An 18,544-nucleotide genomic window follows, 5' to 3' on the forward strand; every position below is an offset into this window, starting at 1 on the left:
TATGATGGAGACTCAAACCAAAGGTGTGAAAAGATTTTATGGTATCAAAAACTCCGGCATATTTGATGCTACAAATGCTCCATTAGAAGGCGGGGAGTATCCCTCAACCACAAACTTCAAATTTTTGACAAGAACCACTTTTGATTGTAACAAACCCAAAAATATTAGAATCACATGATCAAAACACACACACACACACACACACACACACACACAGAATTGATTTAGGCTAGTACTTCAGAAGGGAAAACCACTTCTTGGAAAGTGTCAAACCACCCAATCACTCTGAAAACAATGCATTTCTAGTGTTAAATGAAGGGTATTGGTACATCCAAATTTACTAAAAATAAGTTTCTTGTTTAAAAATTGTAAGAGCTGATCTCAATGCTTGGATCACGAAGGATATTGGGATGTATGTTACCTAAAATGGGATCCAAAATTTGGGGTGTGTATGGTTGATTACAAGTCTTGATACTGATTTTGAATGAAGTATGAGAGTCTTGACTCTTGGTTTTTTGGGTTGTTGTCCCCAGACCCGCATCAAATGTAACTTTTACTATGAGCTACAAATGAAAGTGTGTCCAAAAGATTTAGGATATGAAAAAGGGCCAGCTATGTAGAATTTCAATGTTTGGGCTGAAATGTAGATTTAGGATATGCCATGGTGATGAGGGCATGTCTAACAGGTTTTGGTAGTATCATAGTAACCTCGATATATAATTGACATGGTCACTAGGCTACTATTAAGTTATGGTGTTTTTAGTTTACAAGGAGTATGAGAAGACATTACACTGGAAAGGTTTTTTCACGAGGAATGGACCCAAAAGAAGGAAGTGGCAATATTGAAAGGGTTGTAAAAGGGGCTAGTAAGCTAGCTTTGGAATTCTATTTGTCCCTTGCATTTTAGATATAAAGGAACCAACTTCAGTATCCCCAAGGGAGGAAGTTGATTGGAGGGAGCTAGAGTAGATTGTGCACAATGGAGGTAGGACTATTCAAGCATGGTTAGAAAGGGCATTTTCTCATCTTTGGTGGGTACATAGGTGCAAAAGAGATGGCTACTAGTAAGGGTATGACCGGGGTTGTAAGTCACAAATCCCTTTTTGTCCAAATGTTCGCATTGATTACAACATTTTGGCTTCCCTTTGGATGCCCCATGGGATTTATAGAGAAACCAAGCGTTTGGACTAGGGCCATAGAGTGCCCTCTACCACCTCAAAGCTTGCTCAAATGCACATGAATAATCAAGTTCTAAAAGTTGGTTGATTGACAAGGATGGAGAAGGGAAGGTAAAAGATAGAAGGAATGCTTAAAGAGAGGTTTGCGTAAGGTAAATAGCAGAGGAGAATGGCAAAAGCTGCAAGACCACATCAAAATCGTCCGGGCTGAACTACAAGAGATAAAAGGGTTGGTTGAGGGGGTCTAGAAGTACTTGACAAATTAGGACTCCAGAAGGCAAACAAATTAAAGGTTAGAGAGATTGAATTCAAAGAAGCCAATGTGTTTTGACCTCACAAAACCCTTGCCTCAACTAATTTAGCCCAAGCATTGAATTCTACATTACCGTAATATGAATGGCGTAGCTCTTTCATTGCATTGTTTCTGGCCGATTCCAGCTTCGCATCTGAAGGCAATCGCATATACAATTTGTGGGTCCGGGCTGTCAACCACGTCCCCGAGAATTCTCAGTACATATGGCAAAAAACGCTTTTCACCTATCGAGGTCGGAGGGGGTCCTAAATCTATGGACACGTCTTTACTTATACTTGATAATACAATTATGTAGTTCTTGGGAAACCAACCCAAAAGACCAAGAGTAAGAGTCGCACAGCTCTTTCAGAATCAATATCAAGATTCCATGGAACCAACCTTACACTAACCCCAAAATTTTGAATCCCTTGCTAGCTAATGTATATCCTGAGATCCTTTGAGACCCACTCCTTGAGATTATTTCTTACAAATTTTTGAACACTCCATTTCCAGATCTGGTTATTGCAATCACCCATACCCACCCCCTAAGAGTCTCTTGGGATTGTTCCTAGGATGCTAAAAGCTTACCTCTCTCTTTCTCTCTCTGGCACACCTTTTGAGCAATTAAAGAATGCTCTCTAACCTGTTTTGCTACCACAAAGTTCCAAACATTGCTTATGAGTCCTCTCATTGCCGACCATTTCTGAAAACTAGCCTCAATTCACATAAAAAAGAGCCTAAAAGGTCACATGATTTTGGAAGCTAACCACTCTCAAGCCATTTCCAGATTTTTTTCATGCCAAACAGTAAGTCTCAAAACCTCCACATCATGTATCCTCGGTGATTTTTTTTCAAGTTTTGCTCTATCATAGGTTTCTATTTGAATTTACTTTCATTGGAAAAATCCTACCGAAATTGACGCTCATTTTTTTCTCATACCTATTAGAATGGTTAATTGCATCACAAATGACAACATATAAATGCAATTTCCATCTGTTACTATGGAAACACCGAGTGCCCCAATTCACGCTTCCCAAACAAAATTCAGGACCTTTCACAAGACGTGCAACTTGCCATGAGCACCTGCACTGCAGCTTTAGGCAATACTCCCACATCAAGAAAAAGATAATTGTTTAGCTGCATTCCTTCTAGTAATTTAAATTTGAATTGAAAAAAAATCCAAGCAGAAGAAACAACTGAAAATCTCAGAAGAATTTCTAATTCAATCAACAGAATGGCATCACTATATTCCATCTCATCATTTGCAGAGAGAAGTGCAGGAACCTTGTGCTTCCAATATGGTAGGAGGTGCATGCCAACATTCAAAGCATCTCCCACCATAAGGAAGCACTCTTAACCCAAGGGGACCAGAGCTCAAGTACACTCACAGGATATGAGCAACACAAAAATTAACGAGTGTACATCGATCGCGATACACCCTACGCACACCCAAGAACAGAAGGTTCTTATTCATCAGGACTGTCTTGGGCAGGCTTCTTGCCTTTCTTTTTACTTCTTTTATCCTTGCCTTTGTGCTTCTTAGCATCCATGCTCGTCCACACGTAGTCCTCTGGAATAGCAAACGGGTCGCTGGCTTCCTCTGAGCTTGCTTCTGAGGCACCAGACATCCCTGCCACCTTACTCGCTGAGCCTTTGATCCAAGAGAACCAAGAGCTCGACATCTGAGAGCTGTCAGCATCATCTTTGGTCTTGACATCAGAAAGATTATCGGGGGTGGTTGGTGGTGTGGTAAACTCGTCAACAGGTAGCAGATCCTCAAACTTAGTAAAGGTGACAATTACCCGGATCGTGGGAACCACTGGTATTGCAACCTAAGGAGAACCAAAATTGTTACCAACCAAACGAGAAAGCTAAACAGTATTTCAATGACGACTACTCCTAATGGCTTGCAAAGAAATAAATACGATACACACATAGAGCAATGAAACTCTAGGGAGAAAGAAAAGACTAGGAAAGGTAAAAGAAAAGAAGGACACTCGCTCTACAACCACTTTATATAGAGAATACAAAGTCTATTAGACTTTCCAATGTCATTAGGCTTTTCAATTCCTACACTATAACCCTCCACTTTTGCATTTGAAATCTTTCATTTTTCTGAAATTTTAGGGACATGTTTGATTACCCCAAAATTCCCACACTTTCAGGAATCAGCATCATCCCGCTAGCAAACAAGCCGAACAAATCACAGAGGCACAACCAAGTTCCATTGGTACTATATTGTTGACTGGTCCCAAGTCATATCCCTTTAGGGTAACAATTATGATTACACTGACCACAACAAAGTTTCATCTGTTCTTTTACTTGTTGAATGTCCCAAGATGTATCCTTTTAGAGAAAGGACACTGTGATTCGAATCCTCAAACCAGGCAAATAATTTGCAAACAAGTAGGGAAGCATAGAACAAGAGGGACTAGTTCCAACGAGAGAAGTCGAGCCATAACTTAAAAGGTGAGAGCAAACCAATGATAACCCTTCAATGCAATTTATCATCGACCCACAAAACTGAAGTAAAAAGGTAACTTCAAAACCTTCACTGCAATTTATTGTCAACCAACAAAACTGAAACAAAAAGGTGCCCAAAGTTTCTGTCGGCGCTCCAGGGAGCTCCAAGCACATGGGGGCAACGAACTCTCAATCTGCCACTTGCTAATGACTGCACCCTGTGTGCAAATGTATCAGAGAATATACCTGACCTCCACATGCCCTAACCCTGATTTTTAAGTGAGATTATCACCCTCTCCATTAGGATAAGGCAAATCTGCATGCAATTGCTTTGACTGCAAGCAACTCAGAACTTTTCTAGTTCCACTCCACTCCCTTGTCACAGATTGCCTAGATTGAATAAAGTCAATATTTTCTCCTTCAGATTTTAGGGATGTTGGCAGGCTGACAGTATTTTGCGAAATGACTTCATGGAAATATGTACATTGATTTGGAAATTTCATTGATTGAACTGAAGACATGTGCTCTTTCATGTGTGTATTGTTAGAGACAAGTACACAAAGATAAACTGTCTACAACATTTTGTCTGATGAATGATTTAAACTTGGTGCATCTAGACACCTGTTAAGAGTTCAGCGAGATCTGGATGTGATGGCTAAGAGAATGAGAACTCAATGAGATTCTAGTGCAGCAAGATTTCTATCTGGATGAGATGACTGATATTGGTGTGAGTGCATCAAAAGTTCCGGAAGGATGAGGTTGTTGCACAGCGATCTAGGTGCATCAACATTTCTAGACAGAATGAAATGGCTATATTGAATGATTGTGTCACGTGCACATCTAACCCTATGTGTACGTGGACAAGCTACTTCATGACATGGGTTCAGTTCAGGTTAGCACAAGAAGTGTTCTGGCACTTTTGTGAGTCTGTTCGCAGACCGTTCATGTCCAGACACTTAGAGTAGATGCATATCCTCTGGTTGCACACAGCATGATCATCATATTACAGTCAAGAACCCATCAGGAGCATTTTTACAATGCATAGACCTATTTTCCCTATTTTAGTCATTTTTCACTTATTATTAATAGGTGACTGTCACGTGACACATCCAACCCTACGTGTGCATGGACAAGCTAGAGCATGATCAAGGTTCAGTTCAGTCAAGTCAGTTTAGATTAGAAGTGATCTGGCACTTTTGTGAGTCTATTCGTAGACCGTGCATGTCCAGACACTTAGTGTAGATGCATATCCTCTGATTGCACACAGCATGATCATAAACATTCCATCAGAATCCTTCAAGGGAATTTTCCAGTGCATTTAGCCTATTTTACCTATTTTTGACATTTTTCACTTATTATTTTTAAGTGACTTTTGTTGGAAAGTAGGTAGGGCAAATTGAGTAAGTTTGTATATAAGCAAACCTAGACTAGCACTAAATGGCAGAAGAGGCAACAGGAGCCAAGCTCAGCAGGTAACTTCTCAAGCAAGACCTTGGCGGTTTCCCCCTCCAAGCAAGAAGAACCATCTTACCTAGCGTTTTCACATCCAGCATCATCGCCATCCACAGCCTCCGCCTAGCGTTTCCAACCAAGAAGGTTTCACCAGCAACAGCTTCAGCAGCTAGCGTTTTTGCAGAGCTACTCCCCTAGCGTTTTTGTATATCCCAGCATTTGCAGATTTGAGCCCTTGCAGTCTTCAGCCCTGGCGATTTTCAGCAGTAGAAAGGCCAACAGATTCAGCCCCAAGAACCTCAGTTTTCAGCCCCAAGGAACCTCAGTTTTCAGCCTTCAGTAGATGCAGATTTTCAGCCCTAAAGACCAGCAAAAACAACGTTTCCTTACCGTTTTCGGCAACAGCAGATTTCAGCCCATAGCGTTTTTGGACAGCAGATACTCACTTGCAGATTTCAGCCCAAGACCCGGTGTCGTCATCCCCGTCGTCGTCATCGACATAGCCTAGAATTGCATCAGTCTCATGCATACAGTTTGTACCAGTTTATGCATCATAAGTAGACCACTCTCGCCGACGAGAGTGGGGCCTTCGGAGGAGGGTTTTACAACGTCTCTGGTGTCGCATCTCTCTTCTCTCTCTATCTCTAAGTCTCATACTCTTGCACGCACAGTGTCCATTCACTTTGTTTGTGATCATAGCATTCTCTCATTAAGAACGGAAGGCTCTACCTTCCATAAGAACAAAAGGAACCTGAGCACAGTTCAGAGCACTCATCTTGAGCAAAGCGCAAACAATCATTCCGCTGCATCTAACATTGGTATCAGAGCTTTGGCAGTGTTCTGTATAACTCAAGGAAAGAGCCACAAGAATCACAAGAATATTTTTTTCTTGTTGCGGTCGCACGAACCCAAGTTCGCTTGGGCATGTCGATTCCTAATCGTGTTTTTGAAGAGTGACAGGAATCCCAGGAAAGAAGGGCTTGTCCAGCCTCCCCTTGTGCCTCTTTTCACTCATTGAAAGTAGACCGTGCACTTAGCGGCCGTCCAATCGACGTGAGGTGGGAAAAAGCAACCTTGGTGTGAGCGCAAGGCCGCCAAGGGGTGCGCCCGCGGAAAAGAGCAAAACTCGGGTGAAGAGAAGATCCTTCTCAAACACAGATTGCAACCGAAAGAAGAACCTCAAGAACCTCAAGATGCTCAAGATCCTCAAGAACCCCAAGAACCAAGACCCCCAAGAACCCAAGTTCCTCGTGAACTTAAGAACCCAAGACCACAAGAACCCACAAGAACCCAAGACTTCAGTGGATGGTCATCACTCGAAGCGGAATGGCTACTTCGCTTGGAAGTGATGAGCATAAGAGAGGCGAAGAAGAATTTTCCCCACCAGGAGGTTTTTCCGACCCTCCCTCTTCCCCATCTACACCAAGGATTGCACTAACTCCTATGGAGGACTTGAAGCGGTTGTTTCTGAAAAGGAAGTTAGAACACGAAGCAAGAAATACAGAAAGAATGGCAGAAATGGAACGCAGACACGCAGAAAGAAAGCCAGCCAAAGCAAGATAAGAACAGAGCGACCGACACAGGAAAGAGTTTTGGCGACTCTTTTCTCAAGTTCAGGCACAGATGCAAGAGATTTGGGGAAAGGAGACTCTCTCAATCTCTTCTTCTCCAAAGCAAGACACACATGATTTGCATGATGATTTGAATGACAATGATGAGCATGATGATTTGGATGACAATGACAAGCATGATGATTTGCATGGCAATGACAAGTATGATGATTTGCATGATGATCAAGATGTGATTTCTCACAAGCATGATGAGTTGCATGAAGAAGATATGATTGTTCACAACAAGGATGATGTGTTAGTTGATACTTTTTCTAGCGAAGCTAACCTCATTGCAGATTCGATCAATCACGAAGAACTGATCTTGGCTCTCGAGCCTAGGTCTAAAGAATCCCTTCAGGAAGAACCGATCTTGGCTCTCGAGCCTAGGTCCAAAGAACCCTCACAAGAAGTATTATGTGTTCGCATGATTGATACGCACGCATTGTTAGAGTGTTTCATTCGTGATCGTTTCCTGTATTTTCGTCAGCATCTTTATGTGATCCCTTTTCCTAGGCATGACATATTGTACGTTGAGCACGTTTCACTCATGAATGAGCACAAACGTATGCGGATTGTTCATGAAAAGCTGAAAAGTATGCATTCAAGGAAGTCACATTCCATGTCTTTTCCCTGGCTCGACACATTTGTAGGAAGAGCACATGAAAGTATGAGCACCAAGTATGGGCATTTCCGTTGTGAATTGCCACAGTTGATTGATTTAGATCACCATGACAAGATTCGATCTCATTGTTTGCGTGTGTGAGGTGAACGGGTTGGCACTCTGTCTATTTGTTCATCTTCATTGCATGCACAGTCTTTGAGGAGGACAAGATTTCCACTCACTTTACATGGAATAGGTATGTTCATGTTTTTGTGTTGGAAGTGGTTTCAGGTATTTTCAGCCATGGAGATTCTTGAAGAAGAAAGAAGCATGACTCTGGATGAAGTTGAAGCATCGAAGGAGCCTCAAAAGATTTTTGTCGCTTTCGGCGCGGCCCAAAGAAGAAGGCATTGCAGACCTTTATGAAGTTGAAGTACCGGACGACCCACACATCAGAGTGGGCCGACGAAGAGTCCCTTCCAAGATTCCGGATGCTATTGGCGATCTCCCTCGATACCATACAGTTCGGTACCAGTACCTCACTTTGAAAAGGAGGGGATGTCACGTGACACATCCAACCCTATGTGTGCGTGGACAAGCTACAGCATGACCAGGGTTCAATTCAATCAAGTCAGTCTAGATTAGAAGTGATCTGGCACTTTTGTGAGTCTATTCGTAGACCGTGCATGCCCAGACACTTAATGTAGATGCATATCCTCTGACTGCACACAGCATGATCATAAGCATTCCAATCAGAATCCTCCAGGGGGATTTTCCAGTGCATTTACCTATTTTTGACATTTTTCACTTATTATTTTTAAGTGACTTTTGTTGGAAAGTAGGTAGGGCAAATTGAGTAAGTTTGTATATAAGCAAACCTAAACTAGCACTAAATGGCAGAAGAGGCAACAGGCGCCAAGCTCAGCAGGCAACTTCTCAAGCAAGACCTTGGCGGTTTCCCCCTCCAAGCAAGAAGAATCATCTTCCCTAGCGTTTTCACATCCAGCATCATCGCCATCCACAGCCTCAGCCTAGCGTTTTCAAGCAAGAAGGTTTCGCCAGCAACAGCTTCAGCAACTAGCGTTTTTGTAGAGCTACTTCCCTAGCGTTTTTGCATATCCCAGCGTTTGCAGAGCGTTTTACAACGTCTCTGGTGTCATATCTCTCTTTTCTCTCTATCTCTCAGTCTCAAACTCTTGCACGCACAGTGTCCATTCACTTTGCTTGTGATCATAGCATTCTCTCATTAAGAACGGAAGGCTCTACCTTCCATAAGAACAAAAGGAACCTTGAGCACAGTTCGGAGCACTCATCTTGAGCAAAGCGCAAACAATCATTCCGCTGCACCTAACAGTGACTTTGTTGGGAAAAACTGGGTAGGGCAAACTAACTAAGATAATATATAAAAAAACCTAGCGCTAGCACTTTCTCGCAGAAGAGGCAGAAAACCACCGTCAAGTGCACCTTCTCAGCAAGAACAGCAAGAAGACCCTAGAGTTTTCAAGCTACCAAGATCAGCCAGTGTTTTTCATTTGCATTGCAGATCAGCCAGTGTCACGAGGACGTGGCAACTGCTAACCTTGGTTGTTGGTTTCTTTCCAATGATTTTTGTTTAAATTTTGAGACCCTCTTTTTGAAGTTGCAAATGGTCGGACATTGTATGGCCAATGTGAACGGTAGTTTTACCCGCAGACGAGAAGTTGATCGGCACTGGAATTCGTATAGTAAGAGGATGTCTAGGCTCAGTTCAAGATCATGTAGGTCCCTCCGTCGCACTTAGCAAGTTGGTGTATACTAGGAAGTGAACTCAATAAAGGCATAAAGTCAAGGTGGGATCACGAACAGAAAGTATCTGACAGTTGGGCCACATCGCACTTTTGGATGCGGTCCCAATGAGGATAGATGGTCAGATGACCAGTGGGAGCCCAATGGAAGCATCTCCTAAAAATTAGGGAACTGCTATTTTGGGTCGTGAAATGTGTTCGCGTTATTACCTTCGGTATGCCCAAGGGAACATTTTATTACTCTGCTGCAAAGTCAACCGATGCACAAGTTGAGAGATTTTTAAGCAGGAACCCCAATGCGGGGAAATTGCATGCATGAGAGCCAAGTGGCACCTTTTGGTCAATTTACCAAGTTTAGAAGAACAGAACTCGTAACTGACTTTTCGGAGCTGTTCTGGAGGCTGATAACTCTGATTTTCAGCCATTTCTCTCCAGTTTTGAGCTTCCCATGACTTTACCTAAGACTAAGGAGCTCATTTTCAGCACTGGAAGGCATCAGATGCGTGTTTACAAAGCTGTTTTGTTGCGTTTTCAGCGATACGCAAGTTTTGGCAGACATGGAAATCTTTTTGCATCTATTTGTTCACAGATGCATTACAGGTCAAGGGTAGAAGAGGGGGAACTCCATTTATGCTGGGGGATGCTTCATTGAGAACGTGTCACAGGTTAAGAGCTATGGAGTGCTTTCTTTCCCTCTCATGTACAGTGTAGTGCTAAGAGTGATGCCCTGCACGCTACACACTGCTCTCTCTCTCCCCTACGTGCAGTTATGTGATGCCCCACAAGAGGGCTCTTCATTTGACTGATGTACAGCTGTGTGGTTTCATGCTTTTGTGCTGAGGCAAGAGCCTCCTTGAGCAGGAACAAGGGTAGCTAAATGCTACTCCAAAGCACGCACCGGTGAGGGTCATAACCTCACCGTACAGGTGCGTTTTCAGCGATGTGTATGCACTGTAAATTGACTGTTTTTCAGCCATACGGACGCCAGAACCATTGGGAATAGTGCCCCATTGGGGCAGAGGACAGTTAGGGGACTGTTCGAGGCTGGAAACAGGGCAAAAACCAGTAAATACAGCGTGCTGAATTTACTGTTTTTAAGCAGGAATCAAAGGGTTTATGCCAGTGGAAGAGAGTTCCAGCAAGGGAATTGGTTTCGCGCAAGTTTTGGGGCTGTTATGCTGCCGAAATTTGGCCAAAACACGTGGTATCTAGCTCCGGGCATTCAAGCTTCCAACCCGTGTGTATTCAAGTGTTAATTCCTGTCGCAGGTTCTCTTTGCAAAGTGCTATGTGTGTGTGTCTAAAGTAAAGAATTTCGAGTGAAAGCCAACGCCTACCGCCCCACGGGCCGGTTCCATGGTTGGCGGTAGGCTTTGGCTTTCACCCGAAATTCTTTACTTTAGACACACACAAAGAGAAAGTGCAAAGGAAACCTGTGACGGGAATTAACACTTAAGTGCACACACGGCTCGGAAGCTAGAATGCTCCGAGCAGACGCCGAGCCCCAAAATTGGCGCCCCTTTCGGTATTTCTAATATTTTGAGAGGGTAAATTTACAAAGTACAGTCCTGGGAATCCTTTGTCTATCCAACTAGATACCACTTGATTTGGCCAAATTTCGGTAGCATAACAGCCCCAAAACTTGGGCGAAACCAATTCTCCTGCTGGAACTCACTTTCACTAGCACAAACCCTCTTATTCCTACCCAAAAACAGTAAATTCAACACGCTGTATTTACTGGTTTTTGCCCTATTTTCAGCCCAAACAGTCCCCTAATTGTCCTATGCCAGTGGGACACTATTCCCAATGGTCTTTGGCGTCTGTATGGCTGAAAAACAGTCAATTTACAGCGCATACACAGCACTGAAAACACACCTGTACGGTGAGGTTATGACCCTCACCAGTGCGTGCTTTGGAGTAGCATTTAGCTACCCCTGCTCCTGCTCAAGGAGGCTCTTGCCTCAGCACAAAAGCATGAACCCACACAGCTGTTCTTCAGTCAAATGAAGAGCCCTCTTGTGGGGCATCACATAACTGCACGTAGGGGAGAGAGAGAGAGCAGTGTGTAGCGTGCAGGGCATCACTCTTAGCACTACACTGTACATGAGAGGGAAAGAAAGCACTCCATAGCTCTTAACCTGTGACAGGTTCTCAATGAAGCATCCCCCAGCATAAATGGAGTGCCCCCTCTTCTGCCCTTGACCTGTAATGCAGCTGAGAACAAATAGATGCAAAAAGATTTCCATGTCTGCCAAAACTTGCGTATCGCTGAAAACGCAACAAAACAGCTCTGTAAACACGCATTTGATGCCTTCCAGTGTTGAAAATGAGCTCCTTAGTCTTAGGTAAAGTCATGGGAAGCTCAAAAATGGAGAGAAAATGGCTGAAAATCAGAGTTATCAGCCTCCAAAATAGCTTCCAAAAGTCAGTTACGAGTTCTGTTCTCCCAAACTTGGTAAATTGACCAAAAAGTGCTACTTGGCTCTCATGCATGCAATTTCTCCACATTGGGCTTCTTGCTTAAAAATCTCTCAACTTGTACATCAGTTGACTTTGCAGCAGAGTAATAAAATGTTCCCTTGGTCATACTGAAGGTAATGACGCGAACACATTTCACCACCCAAAATAGCAGTTCCCTAATTTTTAGGAGATGCTTCCGATGGGCTCCCACTGGTCATCTGACCATCTATCCTCATTGGGACCGCATCCAAAAGTGCAATGTGGCCCAACTGTCGGATACTTTCTGTTCGTGATCCCACCTTGACTTTATGCCTTTATTGAGTTCACTTCCTAGTATACACCAACTTGCTAAGTGCGACGGAGGGACCTACATGATCTTGAACTGAGCCTAGACATCCTCTTACTATACGAATTCCAATGCCGACCAAGTTCCCGTCTGCGGGTGAAACTACCGTTCACATTGGCCATACAATGTCCGATCATTTGCAACTTCAAAACGAGGGTCTCAAAATTTAAACAAAAATCATTGGAAAGAAACCAACAACTAAGGTTAGCAGTTGCCATGTCCTCGTGACATACCCCCCTCTTGAAATCGCAAACTTCCTCGATTGCATACCATAAATACATGCCACTCATGATCTTGTGTCGTTAGCACTCTTTTATCATCGCATGTATCCGCAAGAAAGGTCGTAACACAGATATACAAATGACTTAATGAGACCTTCATACTTTTGTCATTTCCATCTATTACACTGAATTCATATGTACATATGATGTGGTAGCTCTATCATTAGCCCTCCTTTGCACACGTTGGGCTTGAGGCATAAGTTCGTTGTAACCCAAAGGCTTCAAGGTAAAGCTGCAATACATTTGGTGACTTTGACAGTTCATGCTCTTCCATCCACTTTCCATCCAAAGGTGGATAGTTCTTGAACTTCACCACATAGCATCTTGCAACCTGTCCCTTAACTTTTTACCTGTGCAAGAGGCTCTTGCCTCTGCTAACGAGCATAATTCCACAACACTGATGTACCACCCACGACCAAGTAAGCTCAAATTTCAAGATGATTTACCGATGCGTTAAAGAATCCAAGCAATCGCCTCAGAGAATCGGCAAGCAACGTGTCACCTAGCAAACCCACATCACTCCAGCAAGAGATCTAGTGGCCAATCTACCACCGTGAGACCTCTCCCTATCTCATCTTGGTTCATACTTGCAAACCCTAAAAACGCAGCAGAAAATCAGCCCTAATTTGACCACTTTTTGGCAGGGCAAACGTGCGGAATTTCCTGTCTGTTCTGTGAAGAGAAGCCCTCTTCCTTGGTGTCATTCATCCTGTCAGTCATAGTGTAATTCCAAGTTCATGTACTCTATGTCTTTACCCAAAACAACCGACGCTAACTTCTTTGAGGAAAAAGTGATTGATATCCCGACAATGGAACCTTGAAACCGGCCCGTGGTGGGGCGGTAGGCATTGGCTCTCACCCGAAATTCTTTACTTTACTGTAGACACACAAAGGAACTTCACAAATAAGACTGGAATTCAACACTTCAAGACAAACTACGGCCTGGCAGCTAGAGCGCCACCCAGCAAAAAACGACACCCTGTTAGACCGAAGACTAGCGCCCCTTTCGGTATTTCTTTATACTTTGAGAGGGTAAATTACAAAGTAGAGTCCTGGGAATCCTTTACCAGTATCCCGCTAGATACCACCTGTTTTGGCCAAATTTCGGCAGCATAACAGCCCCAAAACTTGCGCGAAACCAATTCCCCTATTGGAACTCACTTCCACTGGCATAAACCCTCTGATTCCTGCCCAAAAACAATAAATTCAGCTCGCTGTTTTTACTGGTTTTTGCCCTGTTTTCAGCCCCAAACCGTCCCCAACCTGTCCTCTGGCAATGGGGCACGATTCCCAAGGGTTCTGGCGTCCGTATGGCAACACATACATAGCGCTGAATTTACACCTGTACGGTGAGGTTATGACCCTCACCCGTGCCTGCGTTGGAGTAGCAGCTAGCTACCCATGTTCTTCCTGCTCAAGGAGACTCTTGCCTCGTCACAAAAGCATGAAACCACACAGTTGTACATCAGTCAAATGAAGAGCCCTCTTGTGGGGCATCACATAACTGCACGTGGGGGAGAGAGAGAGAGCAGTGTAGCGTGCAGGGCATCACTCCTAGCACCACATTGTACATGAGAGGGAAAGAAAGCACTCCATAGCTCTTAAATCGAGTGCCCCCTCTTCTGCCCTTACCTGTAATGCATTTGTGAACAAATAGATGCAAAAAGGGAAAGATTTCCATGGCTGCCAAAACCTGCGTATCGCTGAAAACGCAACAAAACAACCCTGTAAACACGCATCTGATGCCTTCCAATGCTGAAAATGAGCTCCTTCTTAGGTAAAGTCATTGGAAGCTCAAAAATGGAGAGAAATGGCTGAAAATCAGAGTTATCAGCCTCCAAAACTGCTCCAAAAAGTCAGTTACGAGTTCTGTTCTCCCAAACTTGGTAAATTGACCAAAAAGTGCCACTTGGCACTCATGCATGCAATTTCCCCGCATTGGGCTTCTTGCTTAAAAATCTCTCAACTTGTGCATCAGTTGACTTTGCAGCAGAGTAATAAAATGTTCCCCTAGTCATACTGAAGGTAATGACGCGAACACTTTTCACGACCTAAAATAGCAGTTCCTTAATTTTTAGGAGATGCTTCCGTTGGGCTCCCACTAGTCATCTGACCATCTATCCTCATTGGGACCGCATCCAAAAGTGCAATGTGGCCCAACTGTCGAATACTTTCTGTTGGTGATCCCACCTTGACTTTATGCCTTTATTGAGTTCACTTCCTAGTATCCACCAACTTGCTAAGTGCGACGGGGGCACCTACGGGTACATGATCTTGAACTGAGCCTAGACATCCTCTTACTATACGAATTCCAGTGCCGACCAACTTCCCGTCTGTGGGTGAAACTACCGTTCAGATTGGCCATACAATGTCCGACCATTTGCAACTTCAAAAAGAGGGTCTCAAAAATTAAACAAAAATCATTGGAAAGAAACCAACAACTAAGGTTAGCAGTTGCCACGTCCTCGTGACAGCCAGCGTTTTGCATTTGCAGATCCAACCTAGCGACAACAGGACACAGCAGGAGCCTAGCGTTTTTGCATCAGACTCAGATTCAGTTCTAGCGTTTTTGGATCAGCAGAACAACATAGCGTTTTGCAGATTCTCCACGACAGAACCCGCATAGGCATGCCCACCATATCTGGCACTAGACCAGCCATGGGCTTCTTTTCTTTCCTGTCCTCCTTGTCTTCAGAATCAGCTGGCCTTTTCTTTGTAGGACAATTGTAAGCAATGTGGCCAGGCTGTTCACAGATGAAGCATTTGTTTTCTGACCTCCGGACCTTCTTTTGTTCTTCCGACTTGCGAGGAAAACGTCTTTTCCATTTCTTCGCTGGTCCCTTTTCTGATTCATTCGTAGCTTTGTCTTTCCCTGCGTTGGCTGGCTCCTGAGTCACTTTAGGAACCTCCTTGGGAACATACTTCTTCGCTGAATTTTTCTTGGCTGATCCTTCCTTGACGCCAGTATTGAATTCACAATCTTCTCCCTTGAGCAAACCATTGCCAGTGTTTGCTACCTCGATGAGCTGCGTCAAAGTAGTGACTTTGGTCTTCGTGCAGTACTTTCTCAATCCTTTGGGTAGGCCACAACAGTATTTTTCAATCTGTTCTGTCAATGGCACAAACCTATAGGAAGTTACTAGAAGTAGAGCTTTCCAAAACTTCCGATTGTAGTCATCCAGATTCTTGCAAGTGGCAGCATTGAGCTGGTGCCATTCTGTCATGACATCTGCTTCAAAGTCATCAGATAACCATGCTGCTGCAAAAATCTGCTTGAAGTAAATCCATGTGGACGGAGCTTGCCCTTGAAGCAATAAAGTTGTCCACCATTGTCCCGCATTCCCTGTCAAGAAAGTGGCTGCCTTGCAGACCTTTGAGGCCTCTGTAAAGTTTCTCCCTGCATAGGCCTTGTCAAACTGTTGGAGAAATGAGAGAGCCTTCTTCCTGTCATCAAACCCTGTAAAGGTCGTGAATGTCACACCTTTGCCACCTTCTTTGTACGGAGTTGGCCTCTCCAGCGACGTTAAGTTGTCATATGGAAGTGACTGAAACATGGGAACACTGTTAGGGTTCATCTGTGTTCCTTGACCGCTATTAAGTTGACCTGGAAATGCCATATTTGGCTGTTGATTTGTAATTCCAGCCATACCAAAATTTGCCTGTGGCATTCCAAATTGACCCTGAGTGGTTTGAAACCCTGGTAGCATGCCCGTGACACCATACATGGGGTTAGGCATCATTGTTTGAGCACCCCCGAACACTGTTCCTGGCGTGTAAAACTGATTTCAAGGTGCATGACCAGCCATGCTCTAGAATACCGATCCACCTTCAAAATAGCCAGGGTGTACTGAAGGTGGTGGGAAGACCTGTTGCATAGCCTGTAGGTTGCTTCCCTTCCCATTAGAACAAGCTATAAGCTGTTGAAAAGTGGCTGGCTGAACTGGTACAGCTTGAAAGACTGGCATCTCAGCCACCTGTTCTTGCACCTTAGGCACAGGTTGTGGAGACTGCATGTTCTCCGTCAAGTGTACAGGTGTTTCCATTGACTCTGCCGTATGAATCACTTGTACTCGAGCCTTAACGGGCTTTTGAATATGATCCAGTGACACAACTTGCTGAGACGGAAGAGAAGGTTGCAGAAAGACTAAAAACCTCGGATTCTGCGTTACTTGTGTAAACATAGCCACAGCAGTAGCCAATTGGGTCCTGAATATATCATCATCCGTCTGTGGTGGTCTTGAGGACTCACCCACTTCATGTGTCTCTTGAGGAGGAAACCTCTTCAGTCACATCATCTCCTCTGTCAGCCATAATTGCAATTCCCTGTGTCTGGTCTATGATCCCCTGTGTCTTCAAGCCCAAACTGACCAAGGCTCACTTCTATGGGAAAAAGTGACTTAATCCCAGCGATGGAACCATGAAACCGGCCTGCTAACTTCAAAAAGGGCGGTAGACTTTAGACTTAAACCTTATTTGCTTTCACCCATTTAATTTGTCGCCCACTTTACCTGTATATTTCAAGACACAACAAAGGGGAGAGGGATACAAGCTGCTAGATTGCACCTATATGAGAAGACCGACACCAGATTGGCCCCTAACTTAGGCGCCCCTTTCGGTATTTCTTTATTGTTACAAACAGGGAATAAACGTTGTGGTTCCCTACAAGCTGCCCCGCACAAACTTGGCTGAATTTCAACTGTTCCGGCCCGATTTCGGCAGCATAACTGTACTAGGACCCTTCACAGTCAGTATTCCCACGCATTGAATGACTTTCCGGACGCATACGGGCACTTTGCAAAACCTGGCGAGAATCTGCAGCACGCTGAATTCTCTGTTTTCAGCCCCGAAAATGCGCCAGATCACCTGTACAACGGTCCCCTCGCGTCCCCGAACCTCCTGGGGGTATTAGGGACCGTTTAGGGCCAAAACCCTTAACCTGCAAAAATACACAGCAGGCTAATTTACTGTTTCGGGCTCCGTTTCGTCTGCCGGTCGCATCCGTAGCAAGTCCTCGAGCTCCCGCACCTGTAGGGCTACTTGCCCTTTGAATCGGACGAGATTTCTAGCGTGAAACCTCTCCGAATTCACCTGTACCTGCGGGGGATTAGCCGCTAGCTAATCCAATACCTGTGCAAGAGGCTCTTGCCTCGGCAATCGCACATGAACCCACACAACTGTACATTGGTCAATTGAAAAGCCCACTAGAGGGGCATAACATACTGCCATAGGGGAGAGAGAGGGCAGTGCGTAGCGTGCAGGGCATCACTCCTGGCACCGCACTGTACATAAGAGGGAAAGGAAGCACTCCATAGCTCTTGACTTGTGACAGAAACTTGCAAAATGAGCCTCCCAGCTATAAATTCAGCGCCACTTCTTGTTGCATGAGGAAAGTGCACAGAAATGTGCCACTTGGCACATTTACAAGGTATTTCCCGTTTCGGGGTTGCCACCTAAAAATCTCCCGACTCGTTACCCGGTTGACTTCATTGCAGAGTAATAAAATGTTCCCCTTGTCATTCCGGAGGTAATGACGCGAACACATTTTCAGGTCCCAAAATAGCAGTTCCCTAAATTTTAGGAGATGCTGCCATTGTATCTTTCTAGGTCAGCTGACCCTCTTTGTACACTGCAGCCACATCAAAAACTGAAATGTAGCCTATGTAGCAAAGGATTCCACTTTGGCTAGTCAATGACCCCACTTTGGCTAACCATAGTCCTTGTCCAACCTTAGTGCTCTCTTGCCCTCAAGCCTGGACTCCCTCTGGACAGTTCCACACTAGCTATGCAATGCAAGGCACTTAGATTTCCCGAGGGGTGTTTCCAAAAAGTGAAAGTAAATAAATAATAAGAAAGAAATCAACAAAAAGAATAGATAGTAGTCACACGCTGGTGACAGAATGATAGTAGATGGACCATTATTTGCAAGTTCAGCAAGCAGACCCATTTTATTCTTGTTAGAAAGAAGATAAAATCTGAACAGATGACACGGTTGCTTATGTACAATGTTTTCAAGTACCATGGTATGCCACAATCTATTGTCAGCGATCGTGATTTTTGTATGACAGGCTTGTTTTGGAG

At 44.2% G+C, this 18,544-nt stretch overlaps 1 protein-coding gene across 1 annotated transcript in view; it reads right to left on the reverse strand.

Moving 5' to 3' along the window:
* Nucleotides 1-2,661: 2,661 nt before the first annotated feature.
* LOC147429794 (uncharacterized) overlaps nt 2,662-18,544 on the reverse strand; it is a 46,268-nt gene continuing 30,385 nt past the window's right edge. Inside the window, exon 3 of the mRNA XM_086496027.1 lies at nt 2,662-3,302. Within this exon, the coding sequence (XP_086352153.1) occupies nt 2,937-3,302 (366 nt within the window). The 3' untranslated portion in view covers nt 2,662-2,936. The remainder of the gene's footprint in view (nt 3,303-18,544) is intronic.

The sequence above is a fragment of the Adiantum capillus-veneris genome, chromosome 22, assembly GCF_014529385.1.
Source record: "Adiantum capillus-veneris isolate H3 chromosome 22, ASM1452938v2, whole genome shotgun sequence".
NCBI classification, from domain to species: Eukaryota; Viridiplantae; Streptophyta; class Polypodiopsida; order Polypodiales; family Pteridaceae; genus Adiantum; species Adiantum capillus-veneris.